This window comes from Myxocyprinus asiaticus, chromosome 23, assembly GCF_019703515.2.
Source record: "Myxocyprinus asiaticus isolate MX2 ecotype Aquarium Trade chromosome 23, UBuf_Myxa_2, whole genome shotgun sequence".
Classification (NCBI taxonomy): domain Eukaryota; kingdom Metazoa; phylum Chordata; class Actinopteri; order Cypriniformes; family Catostomidae; genus Myxocyprinus; species Myxocyprinus asiaticus.
Genome location: NC_059366.1, coordinates 35,477,691 through 35,492,382, shown reverse-complemented (window position 1 = coordinate 35,492,382; position 14,692 = coordinate 35,477,691). Strand labels below are relative to the sequence as shown.

The 14,692-nt window shown below is 41.2% G+C and overlaps 1 protein-coding gene across 3 annotated transcripts in view; it reads left to right on the top strand.

Annotated features, from left to right (window-relative positions):
• The window catches only part of LOC127413878 (pecanex-like protein 1), a 42,093-nt gene that overhangs the window by 10,675 nt on the left and 16,726 nt on the right, over nt 1-14,692 (top strand). For 2 of the 3 annotated variants that reach the window (XM_051651418.1, XM_051651417.1), the window contains exons 6-16: nt 696-2,327; nt 8,376-8,505; nt 9,666-9,859; nt 11,179-11,272; nt 12,378-12,435; nt 12,660-12,901; nt 13,014-13,167; nt 13,541-13,573; nt 13,721-13,892; nt 14,090-14,200; nt 14,550-14,641. In XM_051651418.1, the coding sequence (XP_051507378.1) occupies nt 696-2,327; nt 8,376-8,505; nt 9,666-9,859; nt 11,179-11,272; nt 12,378-12,435; nt 12,660-12,901; nt 13,014-13,167; nt 13,541-13,573; nt 13,721-13,892; nt 14,090-14,200; nt 14,550-14,641 (2,912 nt within the window). The remainder of the gene's footprint in view (nt 1-695; nt 2,328-8,375; nt 8,506-9,665; nt 9,860-11,178; nt 11,273-12,377; nt 12,436-12,659; nt 12,902-13,013; nt 13,168-13,540; nt 13,574-13,720; nt 13,893-14,089; nt 14,201-14,549; nt 14,642-14,692) is intronic. The other variant, XM_051651419.1, reaches the window with a different exon arrangement.

Genomic DNA, 14,692 nt, shown 5'->3' with positions numbered 1-14,692 from the left:
GTTGATTATAGTATTGATTTAGTATGGAGGTACCAGGCCTGGTATCGTACTGAAGCCAAAATTTTAAGAATCGGAGCAACCCTAGCAGCATTACACTCTGGGCTCAGACTTTCTAAAGCACAAGGGGCTTATGGACAATGTGTTTTTGTGAAAGATGGATGGAGTGTGGTGTGAATGGAGTCTCAGTAATGTAGTTCTAAAAGAGTTTGCCAGATGAATACATCAGCTCGTTACAATGAGTCAGGGCTCGGGAAACTGCATGTTTTTATTCTAGAAGAAATAAGAAATGCTCACTTTCTCCCTCCAAAGGGGTAGTGAGTAATTTTTTCTATGTTAAAATAGCTTCTGTTCCTGCTTAATACTTGACAGACAAGTATAAGTAAGCAATTCATAGGCTGATTTCCCTGCAAAGTGTAAATACTGTGGCTCTAAAATTGCTTTGTTGGTAGGGTGTCCCAATCAGGTTGGCACGGAAGCGTTAGCTCAACCAGTGGTATGACTTTTGGTGTGGACTTTTTGTTTGTTTGACCAATGGCAGACAGGGGAGTGGTTGGAGAAAACTGTTTAATAAGTCTTAAGTCTTTAATAAGTTTTTTTTTAATTTTTTATAAATCACACACTTTCACCTTTAATTGTCGAACCGAGTCGTAGACTAAATATTATTCAGTCTGTTGTGTTTTTCTTTCCCTCTTTAGACTTGATGTCAGACCCAAAGATGTTCTGCCTCGTCTCTAATGACTCTTTCGCCTCTATGCAGCCCTCAACCTCTTTGGCTCAGGACCTCTATGGCTCCACTCCCCACCCTTTCAGCCAATCACTGACCTCTTGTGATACAGAAATTACTGCCCATCTTTCCACCCACTCACAATCCTTCCGAAAAGAGTCATCTCGTCCTCGCGGATTGCCCCGCACGTCAAGCTCTGCGGGATCTGCTTTTCCAGATCCTTCTCTGCCAGAGTTTAGCCTGTATCCTCCTCCCCGCCGGGGAGGACTAGACACTGTATGCGAAATGGAGGCCTCCAGGTCACAGAGGGCGCCAGAGAGCTCTGAGCAGCCATATTCTGGAACACCTAGCACTTCAGGAACAGAATGTCACAGACATCATCTGAAAGAGTGCCGCAGGATATCACGGTCTGTCTCCCGGGAGACGGGGGAAGGGGAGTGTGCCGGAGAAGGGGGATCTGGGCTGTACCAATTGGAGGGTGTTCAGGGGGGTGTTTCAGGTGGTGCGGGGGGTCGGGAGAGAACAGGGGGACGAAGTGCCGAAAGTTTGCGGAGTTTAAGCACTCGTAGTAGCGGCTCCACTGAGAGCTACTGCAGTGGGACGGAACGGGATACCAACAGCACCCTGAGCAGCCTGCACAGTGAGCAGACCAGCTCCACACATGTAGAGAGTCTGCTGTCACTGTCTGGGGATGAGAAGGTGACTGCAGGACACAGTGATCCTCGATCCTCTAATGTGGCCTCGGGGGAGGCTAATAAAAACCCCCACGCCAATGAACTTGCTACCAAACTGCCCACCAGTGATACCCCTAACCTCTCAATCTCAGAGTGCCAGCTCGGAGAGGGCAATCTGGAGGCAGGGTCAAGGACTTGCATAGATGTTTCTACTGACCATGGCCACAAGCACCAGGAGGCGGAGCCTAAGAAAGTCCACCCCAAAACGGGCAATGGTGTTCACCGGGCTGCCTCTTCATCTGGCACTTGCCGCGCTGGTCGTCGACGAAACGATAAGCAGCGTGCAAGCAGTTTTGATGCCAGCAGGCACCGGGACTACGTTTGCAGGCGAGGCATGGCAAAGCCTCGCTCGGCAGTATTCATGAAAGGAGAAGAAGACTCCAGCGATCAGAGTGAACTTAGTTGTGCCTCCAGCCTACACTCCACCCACCAGCTCAGTACAGACTCTTCATCCAGCACGCCTCACTCCTGCCCCTCCCCCGAGGATCGCCGTGGCCCCCTAAGGGCCAAAATGCTCAGTGTGCAAACCCACAGTCAGAAGGACAAGGAGAAAGAAAGAGAGAAGGGCAAACGCAGAGCTTCGCGTCGCACTCCGAGTATAGGCAGTGCCAAAACACATGCCCGGGTCCTGAGCCTGGACAGCGGCACTACTGTCTGCCTTAATGACCCACATCACTTGGGTGCACCAGCAAGTTCCAGACCCCTCACAACCTCCAAGTCTGACTTGGAGGCAAAAGAGGGGGAGGTACTGGATGCGGCATCCCTGCTGGGAAGGGCCTCTCAACTTGAGTCAGTGACCCGATCCAGAAACAGTCTGCCCTGCCCTATCTCCCTCAGTCACACGCAAGACACAGTGACAGGATCACGGGGTGAGCAGACACAAATACACTATTCCCATTACTATTAGAGCTTATACATGCACTTATTCATTAAGATCCATGAGATTATTATATAGTGATCTAATGGTGAAATCCGTCTGTAAAAGGGATGTGCGGAACGACTAATTTCACTGATGTTTAAATGTAAATTTTGGAATCGACTAGTCTAAAAAGTAAGAAACCCTCAGCAAACTCTAAAAAAACATTCTGTGTTTATTTGATGCATTAACTTAAATACTGAAACTATTCCAACAGCCAAATTCGAAACTAAATTCTGCTGAAAAGGGGCATGTATCTGCGATGTGCTTGCCTTGCATTATGATCATTGTACATTAGATATAGAACATGACACACGTTCACTGAATCAACGTTAGCTAAAACAGGCATATTTATTGAAACAATTCAATAGTGCAAGACCAATAGAGCAATCCTAATAGCCTGTTCTAAACGGAATTCACCAAGTAAAAGTTACTTAACATCAAAGTCTTTTTAGCAAGTCAGTCCATCTTTGGAACGCTCCTGGGAAGCTATTTCCCATCATGACAGTGCAGCTCTCTACTTGAATGGGAAAAGACAGAAATCTCCAAAACGGTTGGTCAAAGTTACATATTTCAAATCGGCAGTAAAATTTGACAACACTGGTATCATAAACTGTGCTTCTTTACCTCATATTACGCTGTATAGCTAATGCGCATTCTCGTGTTGATTGACAGCAGATGTCTGTAACTAAAAGATGACTGACTCTTTTACCTGTAAGGCAAGACTTCCTTTCTACATCCTTTGACCGTTGGGTGCTTCGAGCTCCTTGGTTGGGCATTCCAATTTCTCCTATTCATTTAAATATAAATGGCTCATCTGTGCTAAATAGTCTCTGTTTAACATATTAAAACAGTCAGAACATCGTTGACAATAATAAACAGGTAAGCCAAATATAAGATAAAAAAAGGACTGTAAGAAATGTACAATAAACCTGATGTATTGTTCTAAACATGACGTGCTCACAGAATAAAAGATAGTTTAACCAGTTAAGCAGTTGGCACGGCCATCTGCTCCAGATATCCTCTTTTTTTAATAACTGTATCAATAATTATACTTAAAGTAATCGTTCACCCAAAAATGAAAATGTGCTGATAATTTACTCACCCTCAGGCCATCCAAGATGTATCTTGCTTCATCAAAACAGAATTTAAGACTTTTAGGATTTCATTTCAGGCCTCCTCCTCTAAACAATGCAAGTGAATGTACTCCATTTTTTAATGGTCCAAAATGCATATTTAGGGTGCATCAAAATAATCCACAGGACTCCAGTCGACAAATAAATTTCTTCTGAACGCAAACGGTTGATTATTTTTAGAAACAAAACAATACTTATATACTTTTTAACTACAAATGTTCGCTTCCGTACATCTCTGATGTGCGCTCATGAGAGGGATGACGTAAGCTCGTTGGTAAGGTCACGTGTCACGTGGAGGAGGAGTCAGGAAGGAGTCATTATTTACAAGAGAAACTTGTGCCGTTCACAGACCAAAACAGACCAAAACAATTTCAAAACAATATAAAATAAAATAAAAAATTATTTCCAAATAACAATAATAACAAAAACAATGTAAACAATGACGCGCTTCCTGACTCCTCCACGTGACGCTGAGTGAAGAAAGAAACTCAGATACATCTTGGATGGCCTGAAGGTGAACTATTCATTTTTGATTTTTGGGTGAACTATTCCTTTAAAAAGTAACATTAACATGACTTAAGTATTTAAGCGCATCCTTTGCAAAAAATATAAAGCCAAACTAGCAGCATCTGTACCTTTTAGTCGAATAGTTTCGAACATCCCTTGTCTGAAGTGCAATCTATTTAAAGAAATAGTTCACCCAAAAGTCATTTACTCACCCTCATTTTGTTCCAAACCCTTATGAATTTCTTTCTTCTGTGGAACAGAAGAGTTGTTTGTCAGAATGTTAGCACAGTCACCATTAACTTTCATTGCATCTTATTTCAGTGACATTCTGCCTAACATCTCCTTTTGGGTTCCACAGAAGAAAGAAAGTCATACAGGTTTGAAACAAGTTGAGTAAGTGTAAGAGATGACAGAATTGAAATTTTTGGATGAACTATCCCTTTAAGGTCTCGGCAAGTCAGGGCTCAGATAGACACAGATGTATTGCGGCACAGTGTGCACCGTGCAGCCAATTAGATAACAAGCTGCCTACCTCGTTGTTCAGAAGCAAGGAGATGTTTATCCAATTTGTTTGGCTGGTGCAGCTGTGACCAAGGAACCCCTGCAGCGTTCCTGAAATATTACTCTGACAGCCTGTTGAATCTGTCTGGGAGATCTGCAGGGTTTATGCTGTTCTATGATCCACAGAGACCATTCAGTATTTAGTGTGTGTGTGCTACTGCTTGTGTGAGAGTGACTTACCATAAAAGAGTGTGTTTGTTAGTAGTCTTACAGTATAGGAGTAGGTGACACTTTTTTTAAGACTCACAAATGCAAGAGGAGGCACACAGGCCATTCTGCATTAATTTTTAAACTTGGCAGTTAAAAGATTTCATTAATACACTCTCCACACACATATATTTCCCATTTCTCATTTCCATTGAAAATAGTATATCTGAATACAATAGAAAAGGTGGGTATTCAGTTTCCCACAGGGAATGACTAGATTCATTGTTGAGCATCACACCTGTCAAGTCTTTAATCATGATGAACTTGTTGTCTGGAGTATGCGTATTAAAAACTCAATAACATGTTCACAGGAAGGAACATGATCCATCCTGTGTCTGCATGTGTTTAGGGTTTGGATTTTGGACTTTAGCCTAGTTGACTGGTTTGTTCATGAAACTGCGGGTAAATAGTTAATCAGTTAATAGCTTCTCTTAGCCTGCAGTTTTCCCTCTGTTTCTGTTTTTGGAAGCACAGAAGTGTGTGGTTTGCAGAGGGTTGTGTGATGTTCAGACAAAGTTGTGTATGCGTGATGCCCAGAGGTCTTTGTATATGATATCTCTTCTCCAGTGTTTGTGCTGATGCTGAAGTAAGCTATGTTTGTGTGTTTTTGATGTCTGTGTTTTTGTAATGTGTTTTCTTGGTTTTGATCCTGGAAAACGCATCGCTCAGCAGAAAATTGCTCTGTCTTGGAAAACTGGTTTATGTGCCCAGCATGACCCAGCATGAGATTGTTTAGACTTTTTTTTTATTGTGGTAATAAAGTCTTACTTTCGATAAAGAGTCATGAGATCCACTCGCTCACAACAGTGTCAAAATTCATTGCTGCAGTTAAAGTCCTGTGTGAGAACTGCATTCTGCCTCTACTGAAATAGTAGTCCAAAATACAGTAATTTGAAAAAAAAAATAAAAATACTTTAGAAGACGAAGTACCTGATAGGAAATCTGCAGCAGTTAAGAGTTTTAGCTATAACTGTAAGACAGGTTCTGTTGTTAAACACTCCCTGATCAGAAAGATTAGTGTTCTTGGATTTTTAACAAGTTTAGCCAATAACTTATGTGTTTTTACATGTAGAATGTAGTACATTTATAGAAACCACAAAATTCTTCATAGTTACTACCACCATATTACTGTAGCAAAATCATTGTTAACTGCATTAAAACTATGGGACAAATGTGGGACAAAAGCGAAATCGAACCAGGCTCGCTAGGACGACACTACACATTCACGCCATCTTTACACCCCATGCCACTGTAACGACACCTATTGTCTACTCTAGTTTGTTGTATATTTCTGTGGTTCCACCAGACTATTGGGGTGCAAATAACTGCACTCTGTGGCAGATGCTATTTACACCTGGGTGCAAATAGTCACTCCTAATATGTTTTTATGCAACATATTTGCCTGCTTACTATGTTCGCCGCACTTTTGGTAAGACTTTGGAGGGTTTTATTTATATGTATGTAATTATTATTTGACTTTTTGATTGAGTCTGCATTATATATTAAGATACACCGATCAGCCACAACATTAATACTACCTGCCTAATATTGTGTAAAATACCAGCCCATCTGGCACCAACAATCATGCCACGGTCCAAATCACTGAGATCAAATTTTTTCCCCATTCCGATGGTGGATGTGAACATTAACTGAAGCTCCTGACTCATATCTGCATGATGTTATGCACTGCTGCTACACGATTGGCTGATTAGATAATCGCATGGATGATTGTTGGTGCCAGATGGGCTGGTTAGAGTATTTCTGTAACTGCTGATCTCCTGGGATGTTCACGCACAACAGTCTCTACAATTTACTCCGAATGGTGCCAAAAACAAAAAACATCCAGTGAGGGGCAGTTCTGCAGATGGAAATGTCATGATTAGAGGTCAACAGAAAATGGCCAGACTGACAAAGTCTACGGTAACTCAGATAACCGCTCTGTACAATTGTGGTGAGAAGAATAACATCTCAGAATGCTATTCTGTGATGCGGGTTGAAGCTCTTTTGGCGGCACAAGGGGGACCTTGTGGCAGGTTGTTTTAATGTTGAGGCTGATCAGTGTATGTGCATTAGGGCTGGACGATAGTATGATTTTCTCGGATATCGACAATATCTGACAAATGTCCCGATGCCAATATCGACGCTCACTGACAGATGATGATCGACAATACCAGTAAATGACAAAACCATGGAGCTGGGAATTCGGCAAATATATTAAATAGCAGCCCAAGTTTTAAAATTAGCACCTGCAAGTTTCATGCGCAGTGGCCGGTAATTTTGCTCATCTACTGTGGTGGAATGACACATGACAAGAAATGCTGTTAGACACATACTTGAAGAAGCACACTTTATTATATTTTTAAGAACAGACGACAGAAAAGCCATCGATGCGCATGTCTGATTCGCTGTTTCATCAATGGCGTATTGAGAATTAAGGTTTGGTTTTACTTGTTCCGTGTATTGTGTGTCCAAAATGAGAGCCACACAATCCATTTTTCATTGAATAATGTCTCTTTTTAATACGTTTTCTGTTCTTTACTGACTGCTGTAGATCAAAAACTACAAAAAATAAACATTTAATTCTAATCACGCATTGCACGATGCAGTAAATAAGCTATTCAACTCCTTTTTTCGTTAATGTTTGCTCAGCCAAAACACGGAGATGCTCACTGACCTGCCAGTATTCTTAAAGAGACAGTACCGGGTTTTAGGACGTGTTCTACAAATCATTGTATATACTTTGTAGGTAGTTTGAATTATGCATGTAAACAATAAACATGTAACAAAATATGTAGCTGAGAGAATTTCTTTTCTTATGTAAGCAAAATGGGCATTAAAACTGAAATATACCCGTATGAATCGGAATCGAAAGGAATTGAGGGCCTTTGAATCAGAATGGAATTGAATCAGGAAATCTATATCAGTAACCAGCCCTAGTAAAGGCATTTTCCCCATATCTCAAGAATTGATTCTTGGTAAAAACAAAACAATCCAATTGGTATAAAGGTGTTCATTGTTCATTCTACAGATTCTACAGTAATTCCCTGTTGAGCCTCATTCAAATATAATAATTGTTTTTTCATTCACAAGACAAAAAAAAAAAAAAAAACAATGCTGCTTTTCTCTCCTGTATAGTTTGCTGAATTGTTAGCGTTCCACCTCTTTCTCCCTTGGTCGCTATTTTTTTTCACCATTTATTTAATATCATGGACCTTTGAACACATGATATTGGAGCGTTTATCCGACCAATCAGAGATGACTTCCAAGCTACTGTGTTCTGCCTCCTTAGCCAAATAAATTTCAGGCTCTTTGCATTTGTAATAAGGCTAATTGGTATGAATTCTGTTACTAAACTGGTGGTGCATTGCATTTGTGCATTTTGGCAGACATGTTTGTCCAAAGCGACATACAGTGTTTAAGCTATGCATTTTATCAGTAGTTGTGCTACCTGGGAATGATCTCATGATCTTGGCGTTGCTAGCACCATGCTCTACCAGTTGAGGTACAGGAACACATTGCATGTTACTAGTTCAGTGAAAACTTATTTTTGTTGGCTTTCCTCATGATGGGCCTCTCTCTCCTTACGGCAGCCCCAGGGAATGACGACACCGTCACATTTCGCAGAGAACGTAGTACGTTCCGTCGACAAGCAGTGCGTAGACGGCACAATGCAGGAAGTAACTCTGAGCCCCCTGCCTCTCTTATCGGATCCCCACTCAGGTACGACTCGCCAGTGGAGCTATCAGTCTGTTGGGGAACAGCATCTGATGTCCTCATCATTCTTCTAATCAGCATGTTTCACCTGCTTCCTCTCTAACCTACACACCTTTAACTGTCATTTCCTCACTTCTGTGGGGCATTGCATACAATTTTAACCCCACTTCATTTGCTTACTGTTTACAGATGACCCTTTTTGTCTTGCTGTAAGGACTTTTAACCCATCCTCAAATGAGTCCAATCTGATTTCTGATCAGTCTTATGGGACAGGAAGCCATCATTCTTGCATGTTGCCTTTTCCATAATGAATTCCTTTTTTCATTCTTGCATGAGTTGTTTCCATAACAAGTAAAGCCTCAATTGCTTCTGTCTCTTCATGTAATCCCAGAATGACTCAATGATGTTGAGATCTGGGCTCTGTGGGGGCTATACCATCTGCTGTAGGGCTCCTTGTTCTACTTTTGTTCTGTTTGCAAAAGGAATGTTTGGAAATCTAAAATGTATTTTTCCAATTGACACACTAAAGCAAAGATAGGAAATAACCTTCTTAAGACAAATGTTTTCGTAAAAACTAATGTGCTGAAGACTTTTGCATAGCACTGGACATCTGTCAAATTTGCAGGACTGTCAGTCTTGCTAGACTGAGTTGTTATTGTTCTGAAAACATTACGTGGCACAGACAATTTATGTCCCCCGGCCTCTGACATTATTGGTTCCTAATTTAAGGCCAGCAGGTTTTAAGGGCCAAATCGGGCTGTTGCACTAGCACCATGTTGGTAAAAATGGGGCAACAGTTCACCAAGGAATTTGTCCAGTAAAGTTCACTGATACAACTCATCTATTTCCCCTCACTCACACATACTCTTTGTTTTTCCCTTTTCTGCACAAACATAGACCTCGACAAAAGCATTTTTAATTCTCTTTTGCTTTCTTGCTGTGCAATCTTAATACTAGTCCTCTTCTCTTCCAGTTCAGCAACACTCTTATTTTACATTTCCTCTTGTCTCTCACAACATCTCCAGACTTCTCTCACCTCTATCTACAACCATCTGTCTCTTTTTCTCTATCAAATGTGACCTTGCATTGCCTTCCAGTTTCTGGCTCTGTTTTTATCTGCCTTTAGTCTCATTCTCTTCGAATCATGTATATTTCTACTCCTCCAGTCTGCAGGAGGCTCTGAGTCAGGTATCTCAAGCCTCAGGGTCACAGGTCAGAGGTCAGCCATCCCGCACGCCATCTCAGATGACGGTATTGAGCACTAGTGCCTCCCTGCTGGTCAGGAATGGAAGTGCGCAGCTAGAAGGCTGTCCGGATAAGGCCTCCACTGTGGGCGTGGCCAGCCTGCAGGATGAATTTGGTATGCACCCTAATGCACACACTGATCACACCTGCATGCCATCAGTCACACGTGTCCATCAAACGTGCACGCTGTCCATTACACTTCTTTAACATCATCCTGCTGTCTGGCACACTTGCATGCTGTCTATCTCACCTGCATGCTATCTATTACTCATATCACATTTGCTCATTAAATTAGCAAATTTGTCAATTTCGGAATCAATATTTAATCAATGTGCATCTGTATCTTTTCATCCGATTGACTGTTTGCATTGATTGTTGGAGTATGTGATGGAATTAATAATCTTTATTTACCTCCAATCAGTCTGCTGGATTTCTTGCATGTGTGTGTGATTTTATCTTTGTAAATTGTTACAGTGTTTTCAGTTATACCGCTGACATCATGATCTCAAATCACATGCTGCATGTATGTTGATGTAAGTGATGGTCGGTAGTCAATTGAACTCTTTCTTGGTGGTCTCAAGGTATTGATTCAGAACTTGTACTGATGTGATTAAGCTTGGATTCCCGGTCAGGAAACATGACTTCCCCCCCAGTATCAATAATGCATCTGTTTATCTATATATCTATCTTGTCTTTTGAAAAAAAAAAAAAAAAAAATACATGTATATGTTCTTGTGAGCTAACATAGTGCATAAATCTGAAGGAGAGATTAATTTAACCATAACAGTAAATGGGTGAATCTCATGAAACCTGTCAAAAACATGTCCTGGTCATTTCACACCAAAATCAAGAGAAAAGAAAGAAATTGAGGCCTAATTTAAGGTCTATTGAGATTTTTTTTGCATTGTGAAATATTTATGACAATTAAAAACATACAGTAAAAATACTGTATTACAGTAATTAGAATCTTTATTGAGAATAATAGGAATTCCAAAAAAGTCCCCATCCATATATATTATAGTAATAAGACGTGTGCTTAATTGTACTAAAATATGCAAAATAAAAATCTCAATGGTCCCAAAATATGCCTCATTTTACCCAAAATATAATTTCTTATTCTTTGTTTTATATGTTGGGTTAAACTGGACATGTTTTCATTTCACCCTGAATCTGTTTCAGGCTGTCTATTTTATCTTTTTATCTAGTAATTATAGTGCACTGTGATTGTCCTGACAGTGAAAGTTTGTTTTAAGCATGTGAATTACAGAGTTCTGCACATGTGAAAGAGCTGTCATGGATGATTCAACTTTTTCTGCATTAGTGGTAACTTGTAAACTGTAGTGTTTTCAGCAGGTACCTCAGTTTTTAAGAAGTGTGACCTCACATGATGTTTCTTCTGTGACCCCTGACCTCCTGTGTGTTTGTGTGACTCAGGAAAGCTGACCCCGCCTCTCTATGAGGTCGGAGGATGTGACATGTCCCTGGTGAACTTTGAACCTGCAACCAGACGAGCCTCCAACAACCTCTGGTGAGTTACCATGCATCCACAACTAGAACTCAAAAACCCTGTCTTTTAAAATAAATCCTGACTGCACACTGGACACATTGTTATAGTGTTTATAGGTGCTTCTGGTTATAGGTTTTTATAGAAATCCCATAGACCATTACTAATATACACAATACCATACATTTTATCCTGCCCCCAAATTCATTTAATTGGTCCATTTTTGTTTTTTGTTTTAAGCTGACGTTGATCCACTGAGCTGAGGGTTAAAAATTGAACTGTTTGAATTTAACACATTGTTCTAAAAACAGCGGGACTGGGCACGGTGACTAAAGATGTCCATCTGTGCATGTGTACACTGCCCAGTAATAAATAAAAAAATAACAGAACACTTTTTTCAATTAGTGTGATTTATTGCAATGACAAAAACTGCACAGTTATGTTGCCAAAGCTATTGCAGCTTAGCAGCACACAATAAGAAATATGATGAAACATGTAATATACAGTAAATGAATACTGAAAGAAGTTGTATTAACAAAAAAGATTAGGGGGTCTGGGTAGCTCAGTGGTAAAAGACGCTGGCTACCACCCCTGGAGTTCGCTAGTTCGAATCCCAGGGCGTGCTGAGTGACTCCAGCCAGGTCTCCTAAGCAACCAAATTGGCCCGGTTGCTAGGGAGGGTAGAGTAACATGGGGTAACCTCCTCGTGGTCGCTATAATGTGGTTCGTTTTCGGTGGGGCGCGTGGTGAGTTGAGCGTGGATGCCGCAGTGGATGGCGTGATGCCTCCACACGCGCTATGTCTCTGTGGCTACGCGCTCAACAAACCACATGATAAGATGCGCCGGTTGACGGTCTCAGACGCGGAGGCAACTGGGATTCGTCCTCCGCCACCCGGATTGAGGCGAATCACTACACGACCGTGAGGACTTAAAAGCGCATTGGGAATTGGGCATTCCAAATTGGGTGAAAAAAGGGGAAAAATCCCCCAAAAAAACAAATAAGATGAAATAACAATGAAAAATAATGGTTCAGTAACAATCTGCACATTTAAAACAGTAATGAATATAACATACAGCAATTCAACACATTTCAACACATTTTCTTTCTCTGTTTCTGTCTCTCTGCAGGGAAACAGACTCACACCTCTCCAGTTCTACCTCAGTTCGCTTTTACCCTCATGACCTGGTGAGTACTACATAACGCACACACTGTTTTCTTTTTGCAAACACTCAATTCATTAGCATACTCTGAGAGAATAACCTTTGTGCGTGCATGCGCGTGCGTGTGCGTATTTGTAGAGACATAGTGAACACTGTATGAGATTATGTATCACTCACAATGAAGCTTGTGTTTAGAGCAGCAGACAATGAGCTCAGTGTGTGTATGTGTGTAAACTCACCCTGGATCAGTTCTCATTTCATCAGATACGTCTGAATCGGCTGCTGTCTATAGATCCAGAGCTGTTGGAACAGCATGATGTGGACGGCAGTCCTGACCTGCAGGAAGCGCCACACTGCACGCAGGACTCTGCACACAATCACACACACTCGCACACACACAAAGCCAAGCAGTACTACCGCTTCTGGCTGCTTCCGTACCTGTGGATTGGGCTGCACTTTGATAGACTCACACTACTGGCCCTCTTCGACAGGTACACACATACTGTATATTGGTGGCCATTATAATTTTTGCCAGTAACTGGTAAAATTGTATTGTTGTTATTGATTTTTTTTTTTTAGTATAATTCAGCATATGTTTATTAGGAACCGGGAGGTTCTGGAGAACGTGCTCTCTGTGGCTCTGGCGGTTCTCGTGGCATTCCTGGGTTCTGTGCTGCTAGTTCATGGGTTCTTTACTGACATTTGGGTCTTTCAGTTCTGCCTCGTTATCGCTAGCTGCCAGTACTCATTACTGAAGGTAAACACACACACACACACACACACATTTAGTAATTTACCGGATGCTTTTATCCAAAGTGACTTACAAATGCGGAATACTACAACGACAACAATACATACTGGGTAGACATATAATAGAGTAACATGAGAAGTGCCTCAAGTGTAAACACTAGCTCTGGGAAGCTATCAAAACATTGCTCTTTTTTGAGCCTAGCATACCAACATTGACTCAATCAATGACATGAATTTGGGACAGGACTGTCTGTTTGTCCAACCAATAAAAGTCATTATTTTTGCAATTCCATTGGTGATGTTAGTGGCACACAAAATGTGACAGTTTAAATACAGACTGACCTTTAAAGTGAAAATTTATCTTTCTCGCCCTCACTCAGAGTGTCCAACCAGACTCTTCGTCTCCTCGACATGTGAGTAGCAAACACATTCAAATTCCATTACCTTTAGCCTAAACAAACATACCGTTTAAAGGAAACATAAATGACAAATGTAGGTTTTAAATCAGAGATTCAGTGGTTCTCTCTCTCTGTCTCTCTCTCTCAATTGTGTGTGTGTAGGGTCATAACCGCATCATCGCCTACAGCAGGCCTGTTTATTTCTGTCTATGTTGTGGGCTGATCTGGCTGTTGCATTATGGGAGTGTAAACAGCCACTCCAGTTCAGTGTCTTTGTATGGATTTGCTCTCACCAGCTCTGTCCTGCTGTCACAGGCGCGAGATCTCCTCATTGGTGAGCACTGACACACAGGAGGGACGCATATATGTAGCATTTTTTTGTTTGCTCCTTTATTGCAATCTGCATACTGTAAGGTTTATTTCAGCATTCCTTTGAAAGTGAAAAGTCATTCCAGAGCTGAGCACAGAAAAAATCCTGCTGATGAGATGGGAGTAAACTAGTCAAGCTTTACAATCTATCTCTCTCTCCAGTTTTCACACTGTGCTTCCCAATCATCTTCTTCATTGGGCTGCTTCCTCAGATTAACACCTTCGTCATGTACCTTGTTGAGCAACTTGACATTCACGTCTTTGGAGGAAATGGTAAAAGATGTACACATACACATGCACACATTTACATTAGGCCTGGGGGGGAAAATAGACTCACAAATAGTGTCTGCATGGATGTAAAGAATTCACAATCAGAATCACATTCCCATCCCTAATTGACATAAATATACACTCACATGCACACACACACACACACACACATTAACAGGCATGATATAGCAATACAAGGCTCACAGTCATGACATTACCTTGTCTTTATTTCCAAATAACTCTCCAAAAAGTGTATAATTTTGTTTTTTATGAAACTATGAATCTGTGTTCTCTGTTTGTAATGAGATCTGGTATTTTAGAGAGTCATTGTATTGTCTGTGTTTATTCCCAGCATGCACCAGTCTGCTCTCAGCTCTCTATAGTGTTCTGCGCAGCGTTGTCACTGTAGCGATGCTGTATGGATTCTGCTATGGAGCCCTAAAGGTGATACATCCCTCTATTCCTATTTTTTCTCCATTACTATTAAATTCTCTC